This window comes from Populus trichocarpa, chromosome 5 (assembly GCF_000002775.5).
Source record: "Populus trichocarpa isolate Nisqually-1 chromosome 5, P.trichocarpa_v4.1, whole genome shotgun sequence".
Classification (NCBI taxonomy): domain Eukaryota; kingdom Viridiplantae; phylum Streptophyta; class Magnoliopsida; order Malpighiales; family Salicaceae; genus Populus; species Populus trichocarpa.
In genome coordinates, this window is record NC_037289.2 from 1,270,841 (window position 1) to 1,292,959 (window position 22,119).

The following is a 22,119-nucleotide window of genomic DNA, read 5'->3' on the forward strand; positions in this document are numbered from 1 at the left end:
TTATTTCTTGATTTTTCTAATTTTATTTTAAGTTATTTTTTATGATTCCTTTTATTTATTAACAGATATAATTATTAATTTATTTGATTATATATATACATAAATTTTTTGTTTTTTACTATAAAAACATGTCAAAAATACATGTGTGTATAATTTTTTTTGAAAAAAATAATAATCCGTAACGAAACTAAGATGTGGTCAGTAGAGCAGATCAATTTTTTTTTGCAATCCACATTTCCATTTCAATTTTTTTTTTTTTAGTCCGTGGAGCGGATGAGGTCTCATAAGTTCATAACAATGCATGATTGCCTAACTAGAAATGTGGATTGCAAGGTACTGCACCCTTTTTTTAATTGAAAAAAGAAAAGGAAGCGAAACGTTTAACAAATTATATATTTAAGAAGAAATATTCACATGCTGATATTGCTTAGAGAGAAAAAAAAAATCTTTTTTCCAATATAAAATAAAATAGCCCAACAAATTTGACCAATCAGCGTTTCTTCTCCTAACCAAAATGGATGTATATATACAATGAAACTATTGTTAGACAATTAATGAAAGGAAAAGAAAAACAAGTGCTTAATCACTAATTTGATTGCCCACGCTTGTTGATATCATCTTCCAATTCTCTTTTATTTTTAGACTCCTTTTTTGCTTTCTTGGGGTTATCCATGCGAGAAACCTGTACAGAAATCCGCAGCAAAAGCTAAAAGTTGATACAAAATGTCCAACCATAAACAATTCCACGCACGCTTTCACTTATAGTTTTCTTACAATATGAGACTTCCACTCGATCTTGTCGTGTCCGTCTGGGAAACCAGCAGACTGAGAGTGATTGTGAAAATGATGAAATATGTGAACAAGTACAGCAGCGTCAAGAGCAGCATACTCTAGCTGCAAAATAATATTGCTTTAGTTTTCTTGATGTTTTATTCCAGATGAATGTAAAGATCAAAGGGTTGATAATCTCATATCTTATGCGCATCCACGACCAAGAGGACACAACAAAAACAGACAGACGAATTGATCAGTGCATATGAAAATCAAATCAGAGAACTTTTTGGTTGAAAGCGAAGCTGTTATAAAACCGAATCGCTTTGGGCAGTCATAGAAGTTATAGCAGATGGAAAATGTGAATGATGGCAAACAAAAGTAAAATACCTGGTTGTGACTCAGAGGCCGTAGTTCCCAATTGCTGTTTCGTCTTGTCTTGTTCAAACCAGTTCCCAGTATTTTCTGAATTAATGAAGTGCAAATAACAGTATATAAAGGCAATATAGATAAATCATAAACTGAAATGGATTTAGATTCACTGGGGGATATAGAAAATAGGAACAGGAAGTGATGGTGGTGCCTTCATGTTTAAAATACCTCAGCAAGTCCTGACAAACCACCTCTAGCGTCTTTGAATACATTCTGAATGTCCAATAATTTCTCATAGTTATTGAAACACCGCAACTCTCCATATGAATGAGCTAGCTGCTTTATGTCACATTGGAAGTTATAACCTACAAATCCACATAGAGCATCGTGTTTATTTAAATAGCACTACTTTTTATTTTTATCAATTTCTAGATAAATACGTATACTTAATCATACGTATGTACATAGTATTACATATATACACATGTATATACATAGTTCACTCAAAAGAAGTTCCAAAGGTACTGTGGCAAGTACTGATTTTTGTCTGACAATCAGCGGCATAGATAGCAAGTCTTTTTTTAGGTCAATTGATGAGCTTCAAACAGCCATTGTCAACGCAAGTAAAACTAATATTCCTCTTTTATGAGTTAATTGAAGTCGATTATGAGTGTTCTGATTTCTAAGAGCTGACGATACCTACAAAAGTTATCCCAAAACCTCAAAAAAGTAAAGCTAATAAGAGGACAGCTCTTTCTCTAGGAATAGATCGAATTTTCATTTAAAAGATTTAAGGACTTGTATAATGATGAAAAAACAGCAATGCTCCCCAGATCAATTTGTTTGTATATATCATACCAAGTTTGAGAATTCTAGGAGACTGCAAAATGCGGGATAGGCAGTTGTCTAAGATATCAGGTATGTCTTCAAATAACTTTATCAAGTCAAAGATGAAAACCGTCTTATCAGATGCAATTTGCATGATAGAAACCTGAAACATAAAGAACCCGTTTTCATTATAGAATAAATAGACTCTGGAGAGTTTTTATATAACAACAGCCATGTATTTTTAAGAAGAGTATTAACTATCCATCAGATAATGACGACCAACACCCAAACCACATATACAAGTTCTGGAAATCCTTTTTTGTGTTCAAAGTGCAAATCTGTTATTACCTTGTTTGGTTTGCTGCCTTTTACATAATTGGGTTTCCATTCACAATCAAGGCCAACGACTTTACATCCCTCGATGTGGCTAGTTGCAGCACATAAACCATCAACTTCATCAACCCAAATAATATTTTCAACAGCCAATTCATCAAGATGCAGGTATTTGCTTTGCAGAACACTACCCTCAGATTCTAAACAGCATCAAACAGAAGAAGAGTAAGTGACCTCCAATGACAATTTTAAACATTAATAGCCACATAATATGATCTCATTTCAATATTTCTATTGCTTCAGTGCTCCTTTAACCAATGACATGCATAATGGAAGGATTCAGTGACAATAGTTTCTAGAATGACATGTTTGGCACCTGGCAGGTATCCAAGAATAAAAGGAAAATGAACAATTGGACCACCTAATGGAGCAGGTGACACAAAAGCATGCCAGTCAATCTATTGGGCCTTGCCCAATAGGATCTCAACCCAACTTTTCTCCTTTAGAGTCTATATTGCAAACACATAACAGTGCATGTTATACATGACTGTGTCAAGAGCGGATGCAATAGAAACTTCGAACCAAGCTTAAACTTTGCTAAACTTTAATGAGCATGATCAGAATTTTGCACCAGTCAAGCTTCAATAGGATGCCCAAGGGAGCACCAGAAAACATATACAAACCATACCCTTGACATTCAGAAAACCTTCAAGGGAGTATCGTTCACACAACTCATCAACTTTCTCCGAGTAACAAGCCTCCATTGCCAGGTAAACCTTAAAAGAAAAATCTTCAAGTTTGAGTACCATATTTATAAAGCTAAAAAGGAAAAACCAAAGAAAACACAAAAGATACAGGTTCACCATCATTTTTCCAAATAATAAAAGCAACACAGCTATAAATTTGGTCACCCTTCTTTTCAACAGATTACCAAAAGAAACAATTGGATTCTTCTGAACTTACATGCTTATCCTATCTCATTAACTTTTTTAATTGATTTGATAGCGTTTTTATCACTACCAGACATTGTAATCAATGCTTGTATTGACATGTCTGACATGATACTTTAAGAAAACGAAAGCTAAACTACAGGGAATGCATGTCAAATAGGTGAACATAGTAGACTGTGTATGGCCAACCCAAATATACCTTGTTCAAAGAATTTCAGACGAAAAAGAAGAAAAAAAAACCAGCCGAAAAAACACTACTGAAAGTAAGTTTCAAGATTTGGTGACACAATATTAAGCTGAATATAGTGAAACCATGCATATCCTATATAATAAAGCTCTCATCTGCAGGTAAGTAAACAATTATGCAATGCACAGAAATCATGCATGTCATGATTGATTCAAGAACTCCTTACCAAATATTCAAGAAGTTGTTTATCACCATGCGTCTTTGCCTCAGCAAGATCCCATAATGCCTTTTCTGCTAACTTCTTCAATGAGCTGCCGGTCAGTGCAATGTTCTAGTCACTAAAAAACATAATTTTGAGGGAAAATAAAGTACGCTCTAGGCATTACAAGTCAATCAATAAACCTTTCTTTGCACTTATGATATACATCAGGAAATTCCTGCTTCAAATCGTTTTTCTTTATTGTTTCGTAAGCCTGCTTTAGCATATTCTGATCAGCATACTCCTGAACAAGAGCACATAGCATTGATTTCCCCATAAATGTTGCCCACTTTTCAGCTGCTCTAGATTGTTTGTTCTGCATCATTTTGACGAGAAAAGACTGTCCGGAGTGGCGGATAGAAAAGTGTTCTAATAAACTGGCTGCTGTCATATATGATTGGGAGTCTATCAATTTAAAAATATAATCTTCAACAAGTGTTTTTGCCGTGTCAGGCTTATAATCATCTTGGACATTCAACTGGCATAAGGCTTCGTCGACATCTGCCAACTTGACATCAAAAACTTCAAGTATTTTCACTACTATCCTCTCATCATGGTCAACCAAGCCTCCCACAATATCCAAAAATAACCGGGCCGCTATAACTTTTGCTTTCGAGGTGTCCTCTGAGATGGGAGCTAGATTTAAAAAGCGACGAAGAGCAGATATAATCAAGTGGCTGAAACCTTCACAATGTAATCCAAATATCGGCAGGACATAGAGGCACCAAACAACAAAAGTAGCAGGCCCTGGTTGGGGAGAATTCTCTAGTGCGTGATAGACCTTTTGCTGAAGAATTCTGAATTTATTTGTTGCCTTGCATGTACCTGTCATGTTATAGTTGGGAATCATGGACTAGAAAGCACTCAATTTTACAACTAAAGTGAACCAGAAGGCAATCATTAATAGAAGATGCATTACAAAGCCAGCCAGACAAGATTTGCTTCCAATTCAAATAGAAAAAAAAATTATACAAGCAAATGACTACCCACAACATTAAACTAAACCAATCGAGCAATAACTTCCACAAAGAAAAAGAAAAGATATCTTACCATGAGCATAACATTCTTTCAGAAGGTATAAGAATACTACTGGAGAAGTGTAGGTTAAATCAGAAAACGTATGAACACTTATGGTTAATTTTTTATCAATTTTTCCTTTATCATCATGTAACTCCACAACTCCCTCCTCTATGCCCATATCAAAGCATATGCCAATAATCCTACACACAAAAATAAAAAACACATAAATTGGCGTAACGATGGAAAATGATAAACAAAAACATATAAATTAACTAATCATTTCCATTCACCAAGCCCAATAATGGAGCTAAGGTCAAACAATTTATTCATGGTTGAATTATTCTATTACAAGCATAAAAAATCAAAATGTATCATTTACAATAAAGCTGGGTGAGAAAAAAAAAAGCCTCCTGTACCAAAACTAAAAATAGTTACAAATTGGAATTAACATTATTATATTATTTTAAAATTTTCAATTTTCACTTTATAATTTTTCTAAATTTTCTCAACGAACAAACAGATACTAAATCCATTAATATATATATATATATATATATATATATATCAGTAAAATCTCAATCAGTTCAACAAAGTTTTGAGGCTCATACAACTTAATTAAACTCCAATTTTGAGTCTTTCATCATTCTTCATTTTATATACATGAACACTCAACTTTTATTTATTTTCCTCTTCTTTCTCAGCAACCAAACAGATATCACAAAATAATCAAAACAACAATCACAGCGAAAACCAATAAAAACATCGCATTAAATCAAATTCTGACACTTTCTTCCTCTCTTCACACACTATTAACCTCTTTAATCACCAAAAAGGTAAAAAAATAATACAAAATAACGAAGCCTAACGCCGAGTAATGCAAGAGCCGAAGTTCTCACTTTCTATAAGAAAACAATTACGGGAAAGGGATTGGAAAAAAATGTTTCCATTTTCCTTCGTTTTCTTTCACTCTCTCTCTCGTTTTCTCCGTAACCAAACGGTGAGCGGGTGAGTGTAGCAGGAAAACAAACTTACCGGTATTCGTGAGATTTCTAGATTTTTCGGCTCTCTCTGTCTGAAATGCGAATCTGTTTTTGCCTCTTTTAGGCGGTCGAGTGTTTGTTATAAAGTCAGAGAGCCTGGGGAGGTAAGAAAAAGTAACGGGCGAAAACAATTTTATTTTTATTTTATTTTATTTATGCAAATCAGGGCGTAACGCTCTAGAAAAATAAATTAAGGTATATTTATTTGTTGGAAAATAATTATTTTTTAAAAATTAAATTTTAAAAAATTAAATTTCAGAAAAGTAAATTATTTTTTGATATTTGATAGTATAATGAAAAATAAATTAAAAAATATTTTCCAGTATTTGATTATGTCATGGAAAATGAGCTGGAAAATAACTTATTAATATTTTATTTTTTTCAAGTTTATTAAAATAATAAGGAACAAATCTTATAAATTAAAAGGTTGAACGAGAATGAAATTAAAAAATATATATAATTTCATAAATTATCTCAAAAAAAATAAATAATAATCAAAATAATAGAGATCAAATCTAAAAAATAAAAAAATTGAAAGATGAAGAAATTAAAATAATAATAATAATAATTAACATTTCATAAATTATTTCAAATAAAATAAGTAACAATCAAAAGAATGAGGACCAAATTTGATAGATAAAAAATTTCAATTAAAAAATAATAAGGAAAAAGCAAATAAAAATTATAAAAATAAGGACCAAAATTAATATAAAAATTAAATTCTAAGAGATGAAATTAAAAAACAAATATTCAAAACAAAATATATCTAGCAATCAAAATTTTAATGACCAAATTTGATATAATCAACAAATAATATGATATTTCTAAATTTTTCACAACTTAAAAAAAATGTTTTCCGCTCAAAATAAAAGGAAAACACTTTTCTGGAAACCAAACCAAATTTTTCTTTGACTGGAAAGTGTTTTTCGTTGATCGGAAAGTGTTTTTCGTTGACCAACTTTTCTAATAGCAAACTAACACAGAAAAGTTTGGAAAATGATTTCCTGAAAATCACTTTTCGAGAAACAAACACAACCTAAGCGTGTTAAAATCGACCCAATCATTTATAACACAAAAACAAATATAAAACTATAAAGAGTTACTAGCTTCAATCCAGGGTTGTGGTTTTATGATTATTAATTAAAAAGTAGTAAATTAGTTAGATGATTATTTTGATCGAAGATGCTTTTTTTAATGCTCGGAACATTTAGTTATATATTAATTATATAATCTAACAACTGTGTATCCAATAACTTTTAAGTTAAGTAGATTCGAATTCCAAAAAAATTAATTTATTTAGTTACTATATAGTAAGAAAAAAACAACCTTAATTATATGATCCAAAACTCAACTAATGTCTTCAATGTATGAGAAAAACAAGCAAGGGAAAATGTAGCTATGGCTCGCACGGACCTTGAAGAGCCACACCTTGAATCACAAGTTAACTCATTTTGCTAGGCTAACTTTGAAAAAAGCCAAAAAAAAAACAAAAAAAAGCAATTTGTCGGCTCTTCCTCCCTTTTTTTTTAAAAAAAAAAAATTGTTTTATTAGAGATCTTTGTAACCTTTTGGCCAGCAATTTTGTGCTACTTACCATAGTATTTTTCAAACTGGTTTGCAAGTTGCTCTAAAATGATATTATTTTAGTTTTTTTTAATTCTAAATAAAGTTGTTTTAAGTTTTAAAAAAATAAATAAAAGTAAAACAATACAGAGTCGACAATCAACATATAAGCTGACTTGACAAACTCATAATCTAAAGAGTTAACTTGATAAATGAGTCTTGGACTAGGTCCAATAATTATGATGCAGCTGGCGCGTGAGATCGCAGTGGTATTGGGATTTGGATTTGTTGATAAAAGGGCCCAAGCCCACAAAAAGAACATAAGCTTGTTCATGTAGGGCTCGGCCTAGTAATCATAAACAAGGGTCTATTCATGCATGTCATGAATGCTTCGCTAATTTTGAGCACCAAGAAACATATTTGTTATTTTTATTCACAAGAAAAAGTTAAAGAACACAGAAACTGATAATTCCCTGAATGCAAACTGAACTTTCTTCTATCTATCCATAATCTTTCCTCATCAAGAGGAGGGCTAACTGGCTTAATTCACATGCAGCTATTACAAGGACTTTTGTGCGGAGTGGAAATTACAAAAGCATAAAAGAAAGGGCAGCTGACGAATTTCTGCTGCAATCCGGCCAACTTATTAAAGACAGGTGCCTCTGATTTAAGGGTTTGAATCATGCTCAAACAATGTGATTTCAAAGTCGAGCATTTCTGGCACATATCAACCGTCAAAGCTTCCTCCATCACAAGCCACAAGGGCCTCTCACACCTCCACTACAAGGCATTCTTCTACAAACTTGGAAGCACACCCCTATGTTTCTGAAGGATTCTGAATCTGAGTACAACTTTCCCCAAACCCTCTTGTGGAGGATTCCGCCCCTGGTTTGGAATAGACTGCTCACTCTTTTATCATTCTCCAGGTGTATTTTCAAGCCATGTTGCTGCTTGGAGAAGGCAGAAAGTGTAAAAAGCAACTTTTAGCCAGGAAGATCATGAAGTTTCTCTCCTGGAAGGTAGGCCATGCAATGACAAACACCAGCTGAACTTTCTCCACTTCCATAGAAACCGTTCCATTCCCAGCTTCTCTTTGAAGGTCAAGGGAGCTATATTTTGTGAGAGTAGCACCGATGGTCTGTCCGGCAACTAGTCTGCCGCCCAGGGATAGCTAGAAAGATGTGAAATAGGGGCTGACCAGGAAGCTGGTCCGCTACATACAATGTCCAGCTGTGGCCCCTTTTAACTAAATTTTCTCTAGTTAGCTGCATATCCAAATAAAGCTCTCCAAATAAAGGCCTTTTACTTCGAGTGGTAGATTAACTTTCCTAGGAGATTTTCACCATACAGAACACAAAGAATACGAACTTGAGGTTGAGTTACCATCATATTTAGAACAACAACAAATGAACAATGTAGACGTGCCACCAGGTACCATTTGTTCTCAAGGTAAATCGACTGGGAATCACTGATGCAACCCAGTCCATGAGCTATATTACCTTTTACAGTGTACTAAGTGTTTGGCATCTATTCTGGCAACACTTCCAACAATAAATTTTGCTGGAATACCTGAATAAGGGTAAGGATTCACATTTTTAATCAGAAGGGTTTGTTTTAAAAGTAATCAAATTAATTTTAGGCTGAAAAAACTTACAATTTTGAAGTGTTCCAACTCATTTCTTAGTTCTTTCCCCATGTCTTCAGGCAGAGGAAAGCTAGCTATGGCCCCTGCTTCCCTGAATATCTATAGTGAAATTTCAGTCAGCGCACCATAAATGATATTTGCCAAAGGCAAGCACATGAGAACGCGATGGATGGCTATGACAGCAAACTTCAAACAAAAAATGGAAACTTCATGTGTATGCGTGTACGAGAGACCATTTGATACAATATAGACACATTCTGATACAAACAACTGACAATAATTACACGAGGAACGGTGCAGAATAAGTGTGTGGGGTACTGCAAGATATAAAGCAAATGTACAAATTAGAGTTTTCTTTTTCCACCCAAACCAATCCTCCTTGTCAAAATAATTTTGGTATCACTCTTGCTCCATTTAAATTAATTTCCAGCTCTTGTTCAGAATCCCCCCCCCCCCCAAAAAAAAAAAAACAAAAAACAAATCATCACTTATGTAGGCAGCTACTCATTCCCAAGATCAGAACATTCTAGATGCTCATTTCATAAGTTGACAAAGCTTACCAGTTTGAACCCTTCTTGAGAATGCAGAAATTCCATATCTTGGAAGTTCAAACCATCACTCTGCTGCAATACAACTGATAACCGTATGATTGCACAAAGAACTCTGAATTTCTGCTTTAACTGAAATCAATACAGATTAAATTGTAAGCGCGTACAACTCTTCACTACTGGAAAGAATGAAGGCAGTTATGCAGGAGCATACAGCATATAAGATACCTCTTCAGCAAACTCTTGTAATGAGCCTCCATCAAATTTAGGGAATTTCTTCCTGTGATGTCTTGTAAGCAGCGCTATTAACTATAAAATAAACTTTTATCAGTACAGAGAGCATTCTCAGATGTGCACATTGTGGACAAAGCATGATCAACAGGTAGATACTCTTACCTTGACTTCTTCAGCACTGTATCCTTGAAGATGATTTCCATTCTACAAAATATGGTAAAGTTGGTCAGGAACAAAGTTTAACTAATAGAGAACAATAACTCTCTATAACCATGCAAGACGTTCAAAAGTAGAAAAATGGCACTTCTCAACGCAAATTATTGAGAACTAGACTTCATAGAAATTGCTGACACACAATTCAAACTGTATCCAACTACATTTCATAGCCACATTTCACCGAGTAGGTGGATATATTGCACTCATGCAACATTATTGTGACATTGTAAAAGCATTGAGCTCTGCACATCATGCTCATGAAAAGAGCAAAGAACTCACCGTGATAATGTGATAAGACTGCCTGTGGTAACCCTTTTTACCAGTGATGAGCCCTATATTGTGAAGTAAACAAGCAGCTTCAAGACATTCAAGATCCTTTACATCCAAGAAGACATTGATTTGATTGCCAGCAACCTCACCCCATTTTCTCAAGCCCTCAAAGATCTCCTGTAGAAATCATCAAGTAATTCATCTCCTCCAACAATCCTTTCCTATTCTAATAGAATAATAGAATATCTAAAAGCTAAAGTTTAATTTCGTTTCTCATTTAGGGCTAATGCTTGAATTAAAACTCAAAAGTCCAAAACCGACAGACAATAGAAATGATGCTGCATCAAATTATTCTCACCTAGTAACAACAACGAACATATTTAAGCCACAATGAAGTACATTCAGATTGGCACGCAGGCAGCTAAATCTAGCATTTTCTTCATCATTCAACAAGAAATTAACTTCCACTGTAATGAATGTTTCAAGAAAGTAAACAAACACAGGAACTTCATAATACCTTGGCAATGCTAGAACATTGTGCAGCAGATTTAATTCCTTTCTTCCCGCTAAACCTTGTTGCAAGCCTTACAGCAGAATGCCACCTCGCATTCGCATTCAAATCATAACCCTCAAAAACCTTAGACAACGTTTCAGCAATAACACCCTCTCCTAATGCATACTCAGAAACCTCCATCTCCTCAATTCCAACCGCCTCAAATATTTCCTCCAATAACACAGAACCAGCAACAATAAACTCTGATCTCCTCTTGAAAAAACCATCTCTCTTAACCCTCTCTTCCTCGCCTTCTCTACACAGTCTCTCAACAACACCACTCAATTCCCCTCTACTAAACTTCCACTCCCTCTTACAATCCCTTAAAAAAACCTCATTACCCTCAACACACTCTTTCCCATAACCACTGAACACAGCCCTTTCAATAGCTCTAATAGTCCCCGAAGTCCCAACAACAACCTCAAAACCACCAAAATCCTTAACTTTCTCAACCAACTCAGATTCCTTAATAACTAACTTGACAAACTCTCTCATTTCCATCAAGTTCCAATCTTTACCAAACTTTTGAGTCAAACCCACATGACCCAACTTCAAAGACACCCCAAAAACAACATTCCCTCTTTCCCCAATCACAAACTCAGTAGACCCACCTCCAATATCAATCACCAAAACTCTTTTATCAAAAACTGGCAAAAACTGAAGCACACCCAGATAAACAAACCTTGCCTCCTCTTCACCAGACAAAACAGAAACTTCAAAGCCAATTGATTCAAGAACTGATCTTTTGAAGTCAAAAGCATTACTTGCTTCACGTACAGTAGCAGTGGCAACACATATTGTCTGTTGGGGGGAGATTTTGTTGGCTTTGAGTACTTGATTGAATCTTTTAAGGCAAGTTACAGCTCTAAAAAGGGATTCTTTGGAGATTGACGAAGAAAAGTCACGACCAAGACAGACTGGGTCTTTGTGGCGATCAATAGTAAGGAATTTTCCTGTTTTGTCTGTCTGGATTATTAGCATTTTGAAGGAGTTTGTTCCCATGTCTATTGAAGCAAAGAGATTATTTGATGGGGTCATGTTTTGTCTGGTTTTTGTTGGGTATTTTGAGTTTTTTTATAGATTTCCTTTGTGGATTTTGTTGATTTTGATCTAAGGGAAAGAGGAAAGGTAGAGATAAGTACATGATGTTTGTGTTAGGTAATAACTTAATCACGATCTATTTTTATTTTTATTTTATAAAAAAAACTCTAATATTTAAAAATAAAATACTTTTTTTATTATTTTATTTTATTTTAAAAGTTATTTTGGTTGATAAAAAAAATTATTTTCTACATTGTTATTGAAAATTTAATTTTTAAAAATATCAAAAAATAATAATATTTTATAAATATTAGTTTACACAATAATGATATCTTCATGGTGAGAGATAGGTATTTAAGAGTGTGGTAACAATTATTTTTTAAAGTGTTTTACGTTCTGAAATGTATTAAAATAAAAAATATATTTTTAAAAAAATATTTTTGATATCACCAAATCAAAATGATTTGAAAATATTAAAAATATATTAATTTAAAGCAAAGAAAAAAATATAAATTTTTTTAAAAATATTTTTAAAATATAAAAACAAACAGGGTTTTAAACTTTTTATATAAAAATTAGTTGAAAATTATTTTTTGTTACTAAAACTAAAAAGAAGCTAATTTTTGAGATAATTTGTTTTAAATTACCTTTTGATTTTATATTCAGATGATACACATATTTAGATACAACTGTTGTCAATATCAAGAACATAAAAATTATGAATATCTTCAATGGTTTGATGATTTTTATTATTATTTTAATGATTATAAAAGTTAATTTTTACAAAATTTTCTGAACTTGTATCCCAAATCATAACCTCAAAAGCAAGATTCAATTGATATTCATGCCAAGTATTGGAATTAGAATAAAGATAAATTACTTAAATAAACTTTATTTTTAAGTTTTATAAGCCTTTTCTTTTGTTTAACTTTTAATTTACTTTATTTTATTTTATCATATCACTTAAATTATATATGATCAATGCTTTAAAATAAATAAAAATGTGTTTTGTTAAAAAATGAATATTTAGATACATAAATATATATATTTATTACAATATATTTGAAGTAAATTTTATATTTTTTAAGAAAAAAAACACCCATAAAGATATATCCCTTTATCCCAATTTATTTTTATCAATCTTATTTCAATATAGCAACCCAACACTAATATTTAATAGAGTTTCAATTGGATCAAGTATTAGCTACCCTTTATGTGCTTTCGGCCATGAGCTAATATTAAATTTCAGGCCTGTTTACGGGTTTCGACTGGGTCAGCTGTTAGCAACACCTTCATGGACTCTATGCCCTAGTTGCTGTGACCCTTGCAGGGGTTGAACGTAGACCCTAACTGTTCTTCATTTTCTTGAAGCCTGACCTTGACTCCTTCGAATTTTAAATCCTGGGCCTATAATTAATTAATTTCTCATAACAGTCAAAAACCTAAGCCCCAAGAAAGCATCAGAAATCAGCATTACATCTGCTGAGATCACATCTACGTTTCCAATTCTTTTAGGATATATTAAAAAAAAATTATTTTTCATAAATTATTTTTGATATATACACATTAAAACAATCTAAAAAATAAAAATATTATTTAAAAAAAAACAATAAAATAAAAATTTTTGAAAACCAATCAAGAGCAACACCCGCAGAAGTTCAACAACACAGAAGGAAAAAAGGAAAAGAAGAAGAAGAACTGCAGTGTATCAAGAGAGTCGCAGGTTCCAAGAATTTTCCTGCATGATGGGATTTTCCTAGAAAATACAATAGCGAAAATTATAACACCCAGAAACTGCACAGAAACTTCGGTAACTCCATCTCCGGCCACTTGACTCATATAAACCATGACCACTGATTATTGACCGCAGTACTTGTAAAACCCGAAAAGGCATGGCGGGTCGACCTAGCTAACACCATCCTCGGGGTCTAAATTCACCATGTGCGTGCCAGTGACCACGGTAGCCAGCATGGCAAATATAGGTCCCACAAGACCGTCGAAATCAAGCATGTTAAAAATATTCTCCAATATTATAGTTGAACTATATATTTATTCTTCCTGGACAGCAAATCAAAGTCCCATGAGCTCAGGAGGACCGACAAGGACAAGACTTCACCAGTGACATTCTCTGCTTAGTGGAATCAATCAATGGCCTACTAATATTCAATTAATGTCTTTTAGACCTCAAGTTTTATGTGTTGCTGTTTGATCGATCGATGCCCCCAGTATTAATTCATCTGAAGCCGCGTGAAAATTACCAGAAAACATATATGGGTTATATATATCATGGATCTAGTACATATAATTTAGACTAAATTCTCTTTCTAGATGATCTTAAAGCCGCAACTATTTGCATGGATGTAGTACATATAATTTAGAGGAATATAACAAAATTTTCTAAGTATTAATCTCAAAGTTTGAGCTATAAAAAGCCAAGAAAATGAGCATATCTTCTTCACCGTCGTGTTAACCTAGCTCTTGAGATAACATGTCATTAGATATAAAATACAATAAGTTAGGGTGTAAGTTGGCTTGAGCCATGGTTATGGATCTATTTTTCTTAAAATAGCAAATTTTGAGTCTTAATAACTTCAATTTTTTTCACTATATATAATGTAATAAAATTGATTAATCTCCTAACATGAAGCTCACGAATGTGAATAAGAAGATCACAAGCATGCATGGCATTGGTATCATTAATTCACGAGATCGATTTCTCGTCGACAGGTTGTTAATTATGCAGCATCATTTCCACGTTGCATTGAATGGTTCATACATGCAATAATGAAAATGACGAAGATATATAGTGAAATGCTTGACTTTGAGAAACCAACGAGAGGCTCTTCCCCTTCCCCTCAACATTTCACGATCACAGCTCTTGTTTTTTGCTCACTACTGTGCGAAACTAACAAAACGTAGGTGAACACGCGTGAAACCTGTGGAAATTAATTAAGAGGCCAGGAGATCTTTTAGAACATGCATGGTCTATATTCGTGATGATAACATGATCGAGATGTAGCTAGTCGCTTTAATTTGAATGGGCCAGCATGCATGCACGTAGACCTCTATTTAATTTCCTGAGCATCCATGGTGACATGTTAATTTTCAAGTCAATCCTCTAGAATATACAACTCACTCACGTTAATTTTCAAAGCACGTTAACAATTGTTGCTCGATGCCATATAGTGTGAAAAGATTATCATAGACACAAACTATTTTGAACTTAATTTGATTATGCTACCACATAAATGCTATATATATCTAATTAAAATCCTTTTAAAAAAATGACTTCTATCTAATTATTTTCCAGTTTGTCATGTCTAAGGTTAAAAAATTTGAATACTACAATTATTATCAAAGTTTTTTGAAAATCTTGACAATTGGATAATTTATTTAACATTTTTTAAAAAAAAATACAACATAAATGATACCTAAAAAGCCTCATTAGTTTTTTTAAAAATGAAGCACATACCGGAGACATTTTTTAACCAAACGGAAATAGAAAGGGCCACTAAAACATAAGAGTTGAGAGTAGAGAGACCTAATTTCTAGTTACGTGTTTTAGTTTTAAATCATTATCTTTTGATGAATAACAAAAAAAAAAAAAAAAAAATCTAGTGTTGCTAAACTTGGTCAACAAGTAAAATATGCTGATCAAAATTTAGATTAAATTGAATTTGAAATTAAATGAGAATGAAATGAGATGAGTCTCATGTCAAGTAAATTTGATAAGTCAATTCATGACTTAATAAATCTAGTTAAATTTAATTTTGATTTTTTAAAAAACTAAAATTACATCATTTATTTAAAAAAAAACAATTTAACACAATAATATATTGAATTAACTTAAATTAACTCATGTTGCCTGTGATTTAAATAAATCATATCAAGTTTAATAACTTTGAAAAAAATTAATAACAAAATATAAAGAATTTAATGTTAACGTTGGAAAGAACATAGATTAAGACAAAAGTAAATGTGTTAGACAGATTAATAATCTTGAATATGAATTGAATTGAATTCAGGATTCAAAATTCAAATTCTTTTAGACCAATTCAATTGGAAATTCAGATTTTAATTCAAAGATCCCGAAATTGTTTTGTGTTTTATGCATGGCATGGTCTATTTCAAAGCCGTCACTTCCCAAATCTATAACGCGTGGCATAGAAGTTCCGGACACTATCTTCCAGCGACCTTCTATTCCAACATTAGTGACGCGTCAAGCTACAGTGTTTTCTTAATTATATTTCCAAATAATTAAAAAAACCACTCCCTTGTGCAAATCTTTTGATTCTATTTCAACATTGATTCGAAGATCTCATGATTCAAAATCTAACTTGAACTTAAATTAAATTTTAATTAATTGAATTAAATAAAATTTATTTAATCTGGACTACTTAGTTAAACACAATTAAAGTAATAAAAAACAATTATTTTAATTAAAATAAATGAATTCGAGTTAATTCAATTATATAAATTAATTCAATGATATAAGCTTCTTTTCGAGTAATCTATATTTGTTTTTTTTTAAGAAATATGTTGTGGTAGCTTGAAAAAGCTTTTAACTTCGAATTAATCTAATTAAAGTCGCATGGATTCCACATTAATGTTTCATTTAGGGCCCTATACTTTAAGATTTTCTAAATTCAATCTGAAAGTTTTTAAAACTTCCTGTGTGGGGGTTTATATATATATATATATGAGAAACCACAAAGTGGTGACTTTTTGAATATATCATCGAGTATCTTTGAATTTTTAAGTATTTATGTAGAAAAATAACGCATTGCATGAATGAGGTTCTGGGAGGGAAAAATGAAGGAAAATACGGGCGAGAGAAAAGGTTGGAAGAAGTAAGCATGTCGCCCGGTCGTCTTAGGCTGCTAGCTATCCAAGTGAAAGTAATTGTATTGGACATATGAGAAATCATGAGGTTAATATTGATAAGTTTAAATTTGAAGGGACCAAAGTGAAATATATATATATATATATATAATCAGCCACGTGTTTAGTTGAGATAATAAAGTAATTTCACTCCATTTCTTGACTTTTTATATTTAAATCTCGAATCTAATAAATATATCTGAAAATACCATGATCATATATAGATGAAAAGCTAACACGATATATTATGTTATTATTATTATTAAAAATAACTATGTTTTACGCGTTGAATTTCATAAAAAGACGAAAAAATAATAGAAATCCAACGAATTTCAAAAGGTGAGTTTTGTTAATAAAACACGAAGACTCGCTTTATATTTGGAATATATAATATTTATCTCAAAAAGTTTTACGAAAAAATAAATGAAATGATTAAGTGAATTTACTTTATTAATAAATTTCCTTGATCTAAATCTTGAATCTGCAAGCATATTCTAAGATAATATCCTGAAAAAATTCACAATGCATCACTTTATTACTATTTTTAATGATTGAAATTTTTTTCTTCGTATATAATATAAATAAGCACTAGTGGGAATGTAGTTTTCAATCATTATTTACGCGGATAGTTCCTTAACTTGTACAAGATTTCAACGCACGTAGGGTGTCTATGTGTGTGTGACTGTGTGTGTAGTATAAAAGGTTAGGTATCATTCGCGCCAAGTTCTTGGTCTTTTTTTATTTAACAAATTTCAGCTTGATATCTCCTCTATTCTAACGTTTGTTTTGATACCTTGGAGAGTCCAAAAACAGGATTTGTTGTTGTTTTTATTTGTTGAGCTTTATCAAAAATTGATCTTTGACTTTTGAGCAATAGCGTGTTCTTTGTAGATGATGTTTTTGAATTTGATAAAAATGAAGCTTCGTATGCAGCTTCTACTTGTTGATTAAATATCATACTGATTTTAAGTCAATTTAATAACTCCCTATTTAAGCCAACGCAGTTCAAGTGTTTGCTCTCTGTACTTATCATAATCTTTTAGTTTCAAGTGGTTATTGTACATTTCTTGAAAAGGGTGTTTTTGTTGTTGTTGGAATCTGTACTGATGTCGTCGAAGAGGGATTTTCAGTTTGTTGATGGGGGAGATGGGATAGCGATGGGAGCCCCTGCAGCTCAAGAATCAAAGAGATTTAAGAAGTGGGTTGATTTTATTTCATTCTTTTTGTGAATTTTTAATGATTTTAGCTGCTGGTTTAACAGTTTTTAATTTGTGTTTCATGGTTTTCTTCTTGCAGTGCTGTTAGGGATGTGATGGGAAAGCTTTCTGTGAGTGATTTGGTGTCTGAAATGGAACCATTTCTTCGAGCTGTGGTGAGATTTTTCTCTCTTTTTATATTTCTTACAGAATGAATATAGCTTGCATTATTTTATTTCCATTTGTAATAGTGTTCTTCTTAACCAAGTCCATTTTCACTTAGTTTTATGTTCAAATGGTAACTTGTGATCATTCAAAACAGCAACTTGACAATTTTCAAGTTCAATCTGTGATTAGGATTTGTGACAGGTTCTGCTATACTTTGAGTTGTTCTTGTCATTACCTTCTTCCTCTTCCTCTTCCTCTTCCTCTTCTTCTTGTGTGTGTTTGTTGGCTATTTTGGTTTCCATGAGTAAACATATAGTACTCTATAATAAGGATTGGCCTGTAAAGATTTATCTGATTGAAATAGCTCAAATTCTTAAAACTGGGAAGTATTGAATGATTTCTGGGCAGTCTTTAAAATTTTGTTCTGTTTCTTGATTGTTTAGATCCGAGATGAGGTGGAACGAACAGTTCAAAGAGTTCTTCAATCCTCCTCAAGGTAAACTATCGCTTCTTTTGCTTGTTATCTTTGAAAAATATGTTAAAAGCTCCGTAACAATCTGGGCACGGCAAGGTTGAGACCAAATTAAGCTTGATCCAATTGAACAGTTGTTGTGACTGGTTCCAGCTTGTATTGATCTTGAAAAATTTATATAAAAAGTCAATAACCTTTGCTATCGTTGTGGTTCTAATCAGAACAAATTCATTTTCTGCTCACTTTCTTGCAGCTCCTCGCTTAATCAGCCTCAGACATCTGTAAAAAGAGGCTTGATGTTGCAATTTGTTAACAAATTGCCCCCCACCATCTTCACTGGTGGCAAGATAGAAGCCGAGGATGACAAACCAGTCACGATTGTGTTGATGGATGCCAATACCAACACAATTGTCACATCTGGTCCTCTAGCTTCCCTGAAGATTGAAATAGTTCCCCTTGATGCTGATTTTGGCTCTGATGATCAAGAAGATTGGACCGAGTCTGAATTCGCAGCGAGGGTGATTCGCGAAAGAGAAGGTCGGAGGCCTTTGGTGACCGGAGACCTCGCTATTACATTAAGAGATGGTGTTGGCCAACTAGGTGATATGGTGTTCACCGATAACTCTAGTTGGCAGAGAAGCAGAAAGTTTAGGTTAGGTGCTAGACCTGTGCAAAAGGTTTCTGGTGAAACGAGGATTAGAGAAGGAAGAAGCGAAGCTTTTGTGGTTAAGGATCACCGCGGAGAGTGTAAGTTGGAAACTCAACTTCAACTCTACATATTGTCTGTTTCTAGCAAAATCTATGATAAAACAAGGAGACTGACAGTTAATTTGTTCATCCAGCGTATCAGAAACATCACCCTCCACACTTCCGTGATGAAATATGGCGATTGGAAAGGATAGCGAAAGATGGTGCACTCCATAAGCGGTTGGCAATTGATGGAGTTAAATCCGTCCAGGACTTTCTGCGATTGTATATGATCGATCCAACAAAGCTGCGCAATGTAAGAGAATCTCCTTTTTTTCATACCCTTATTTCTTTTATTAAGCTGTTCAAGGTTTTACGAGTACTTGATCTAATGAATCCATCACAACCATGGGATTGCAGGTACTTGGATCTGGTATCTCAAACAGGACATGGGATACCATCATCAGGCATGCTACCACCTGTGTTGTAGATGATAGCAAGTTCTATAGTTACTTTGATGCTGGACAAAGCATCGGCCTGCTCTTCGATTCCATCTACCAAGTTGTAGGAGCAATGTTTGATGGCCATAAATACGAACCCCTGCATAATCTCACCCCTCCTCAAAAAGTAAGTGGTGCATAAGACCATGGGATTCATGGCAATCCTTCAATTTAGACACTCTGGATTTATTCATTGATTGGAACAGATAGTCCCTCCTTGAAATGTCCATTGTTTCTATTTTCCATGTGATTGATCAATTTCTTTGTTAAATCTGGTAGGTCTTGGTGGAAAACATTAAGCGGCAAGCTTATGAGAATGTGGACAACTTCATCCAGATGGATGCTACTGCTCTCTTTGGCCCCTCAAGGTCCTTCACAACCCTGCAGGCTGAGCCATTTAATGATCCAAATCTAGCTCAGCAGCAACTTGAATTCCCAGTCGCACGCCAAGGTATATGAGCTTGCAATTGCCATAATTGTCTCTGAAATCAGTGCTTCCAAGTTCACACTTCTCATTTTTCTAAGATGTTTTGTGCAGATCAGCAACAAGTGCGGATGGATTTCTACAACTCACCTAGTTCAACATCATATGGATATGCAGAAAGCGGCAGTCCATTAGAAGTGTCTGTATCTCAGACTAGTCATCAAGTGGAAGCACTCCCTCAAGTGTTTCGGAACAGCTTCAAGTTTACAGATTTTTTCCCCCTTCCCTACAATGGGGAAAACAGTTGGTCTCCAAATGGTTGGCCAGTTCTGACAAGCACGCAATTAAGTGCTGGGGACATGTCTGATGTCCAAACACCAACCTGGTCTCCTGGCAATTCAACATGGGGGCCAGGCAATGCCTTCATCTTCACTGCAGATAATGAAGGGGATGTAGGCATTTTTTCTTCTCATCCAAATTTCGGTGTCCATGTGTCCCAGATTCGAGCACCAAAAGCAAGATGGTGCAAGCTCCGTGCTGCCCTCAAAATGGGGTCATTCATGCGGGACGTCGCAGCTAAAAGAATGTCGCAAGGTCTCTGTATGTAAATCACTAGGCTTGTAGTAAGCTTCTCGGCATTTAGGAGGTAAACTCCCCTAGGTGCAGGAGAGTTAGTCATTAGATTTCCTGTTCTCTTGCAATCTTTTCTTTCCCATCATTGTAACAAATGCAATAAAGGGTCCTCACTCCTTTAGTCTGTTAGCTTAGTACAATAGCTTCCAAGTTGCCCTTCTTGTAAAAAATGTCACGAAGGGCCTTCTGTGTGTTGCCTTAGTTTGTGTTAGCTTATGATGATTCCTATAATCATCTCTTCACCTTCTTGTAACAAATTACCACAGATGGGTTCTTGTACAAAGCAGATTTTATTTACAAATCACGTGAAAAGCTATTCAATTCCACGTGTTTTTTCAGTCAATCCAAAATAGTTCAATAGAGAGGATATTTTTTCTATTTTTATAAATCCTGACTCGGCTTAATAGACTAATATGGTGATTTGCCTGTCCAGAATTTATTATTAACAAGGTTTTATGTTAATTGGATGAAATTTAACTTGATCAATCTATTTTTCTATTAAATTTATTAAAATTTAGATTAAATTCATTTTAATTTTTATTTAAAAAGTAAAAATCAATATTATTTTAATTTTAAAAAAACTTGGCATGACTAATTTAATCCAAGGTAAATCACGAATATTTAAAACAAATTACGTTTGACCATCATATGGGTAAAAAATACATTATTTACACGTCACCTCTTTTTTTAATTATTTGTTACCGTCATGTTCAAAGCTTTACGAATTGGGACTGGGAAAGATCAAATCGTTTAGATTTTTTTATTTTATTTTATTTTGTCATTCTCATGGGAAAAGGAGCTAGAAGGTTAGCTGGAGAGACTAGAAAGTGTCCTTTGATTGGAGGGTGGTTGAAATACAAACAGGGGTGCCACGCGTTAGTTTCCAAGTCTTTTGTCGGAGATTTATCCCCTTGCGTTAACAAATATCTAAATTCATGTGGACTTACTTTCATGGTATCTGGCTATCTATAATAATAATAGTAATAATAATAATAATAGTAATAATAATAATAATAGTAATAATAATAATAATAATATAAGGTGTATTTTAAAAGCTAATGCTCCATTAATATGATTAAATTAAGGTGTATTTCAGTAGCTCAGTGATTAAGAATACTCTAGATACGTACCCACGTTTCTCCATAGATGTTATTGTAGTTTGAAGAATTTTAATTGAAAATAAAAAAATATATGTATCGATGTAGTCAAATAAATTAAAACTAGATCTTTTAATAAATAAAAAAATAACACAATTGATAACTAAAAACAAAACAAAAGAATTGAGAAATATATGTAAATCAAGATATTTAAAATTGTAAGACATGGCA

The 22,119-nt window shown here is 33.3% G+C and overlaps 3 protein-coding genes across 6 annotated transcripts; 1 reads left to right on the forward strand and 2 right to left on the reverse strand.

The window, feature by feature from the left end:
- Positions 1 to 431: 431 nt before the first annotated feature.
- Positions 432 to 5,898, reverse strand: LOC18098613 (uncharacterized). Of its 2 annotated transcripts, none has more exons than XM_006382358.3 (11): positions 5,753 to 5,898; positions 4,751 to 4,920; positions 3,844 to 4,525; positions 3,668 to 3,752; positions 2,993 to 3,080; positions 2,320 to 2,504; positions 2,002 to 2,134; positions 1,372 to 1,508; positions 1,162 to 1,236; positions 775 to 894; positions 432 to 682 (listed from the first exon to the last, which is right to left on the reverse strand). In XM_006382358.3, exons 2-11 carry the CDS (start codon positions 4,896 to 4,898, stop codon positions 587 to 589), a joined length of 1,749 nt encoding a protein of 582 aa, XP_006382420.2. In that variant the 5' UTR covers positions 4,899 to 4,920; positions 5,753 to 5,898; the 3' UTR covers positions 432 to 586. The 2 variants fall into 2 exon arrangements, with proteins under 2 accessions (XP_006382420.2, XP_024456530.2); XM_024600762.2 differs by lacking the exon at positions 5,753 to 5,898 and adding an exon at positions 5,617 to 5,637.
- Positions 5,899 to 7,721: 1,823 nt separating this feature from the next.
- On the reverse strand, positions 7,722 to 11,932 carry LOC18098614 (uncharacterized). Of its 3 annotated transcripts, XR_002982038.2 has the most exons (8): positions 10,754 to 11,932; positions 10,246 to 10,413; positions 9,913 to 9,954; positions 9,745 to 9,825; positions 9,529 to 9,648; positions 8,978 to 9,067; positions 8,099 to 8,892; positions 7,722 to 8,067 (listed from the first exon to the last, which is right to left on the reverse strand). XR_002982038.2 is itself a non-coding variant. In XM_024602230.2 (7 exons), the coding sequence occupies exons 1-7, from the start codon at positions 11,825 to 11,827 to the stop codon at positions 8,851 to 8,853; spliced, it is 1,617 nt and encodes a 538-aa protein (XP_024457998.2). In that variant the 5' UTR covers positions 11,828 to 11,932; the 3' UTR covers positions 7,722 to 8,850. The 3 variants fall into 3 exon arrangements, 2 of the variants coding, with proteins under 2 accessions (XP_024457998.2, XP_024457999.2); XM_024602230.2 differs by having other exon boundaries at positions 7,722 to 8,892; XM_024602231.2 differs by lacking the exon at positions 10,246 to 10,413 and having other exon boundaries at positions 7,722 to 8,892.
- A 5,757-nt stretch (positions 11,933 to 17,689) lies between these two features.
- On the forward strand, positions 17,690 to 21,141 carry LOC18098615 (calmodulin-binding protein 60 B). The gene is made up of 8 exons (XM_006382360.3): positions 17,690 to 17,909; positions 18,008 to 18,083; positions 18,519 to 18,571; positions 18,801 to 19,294; positions 19,390 to 19,550; positions 19,655 to 19,861; positions 20,014 to 20,185; positions 20,273 to 21,141. Exons 1-8 carry the CDS (start codon positions 17,818 to 17,820, stop codon positions 20,764 to 20,766), a joined length of 1,749 nt encoding a protein of 582 aa, XP_006382422.3. The 5' UTR covers positions 17,690 to 17,817; the 3' UTR covers positions 20,767 to 21,141.
- Positions 21,142 to 22,119: the final 978 nt, after the last annotated feature.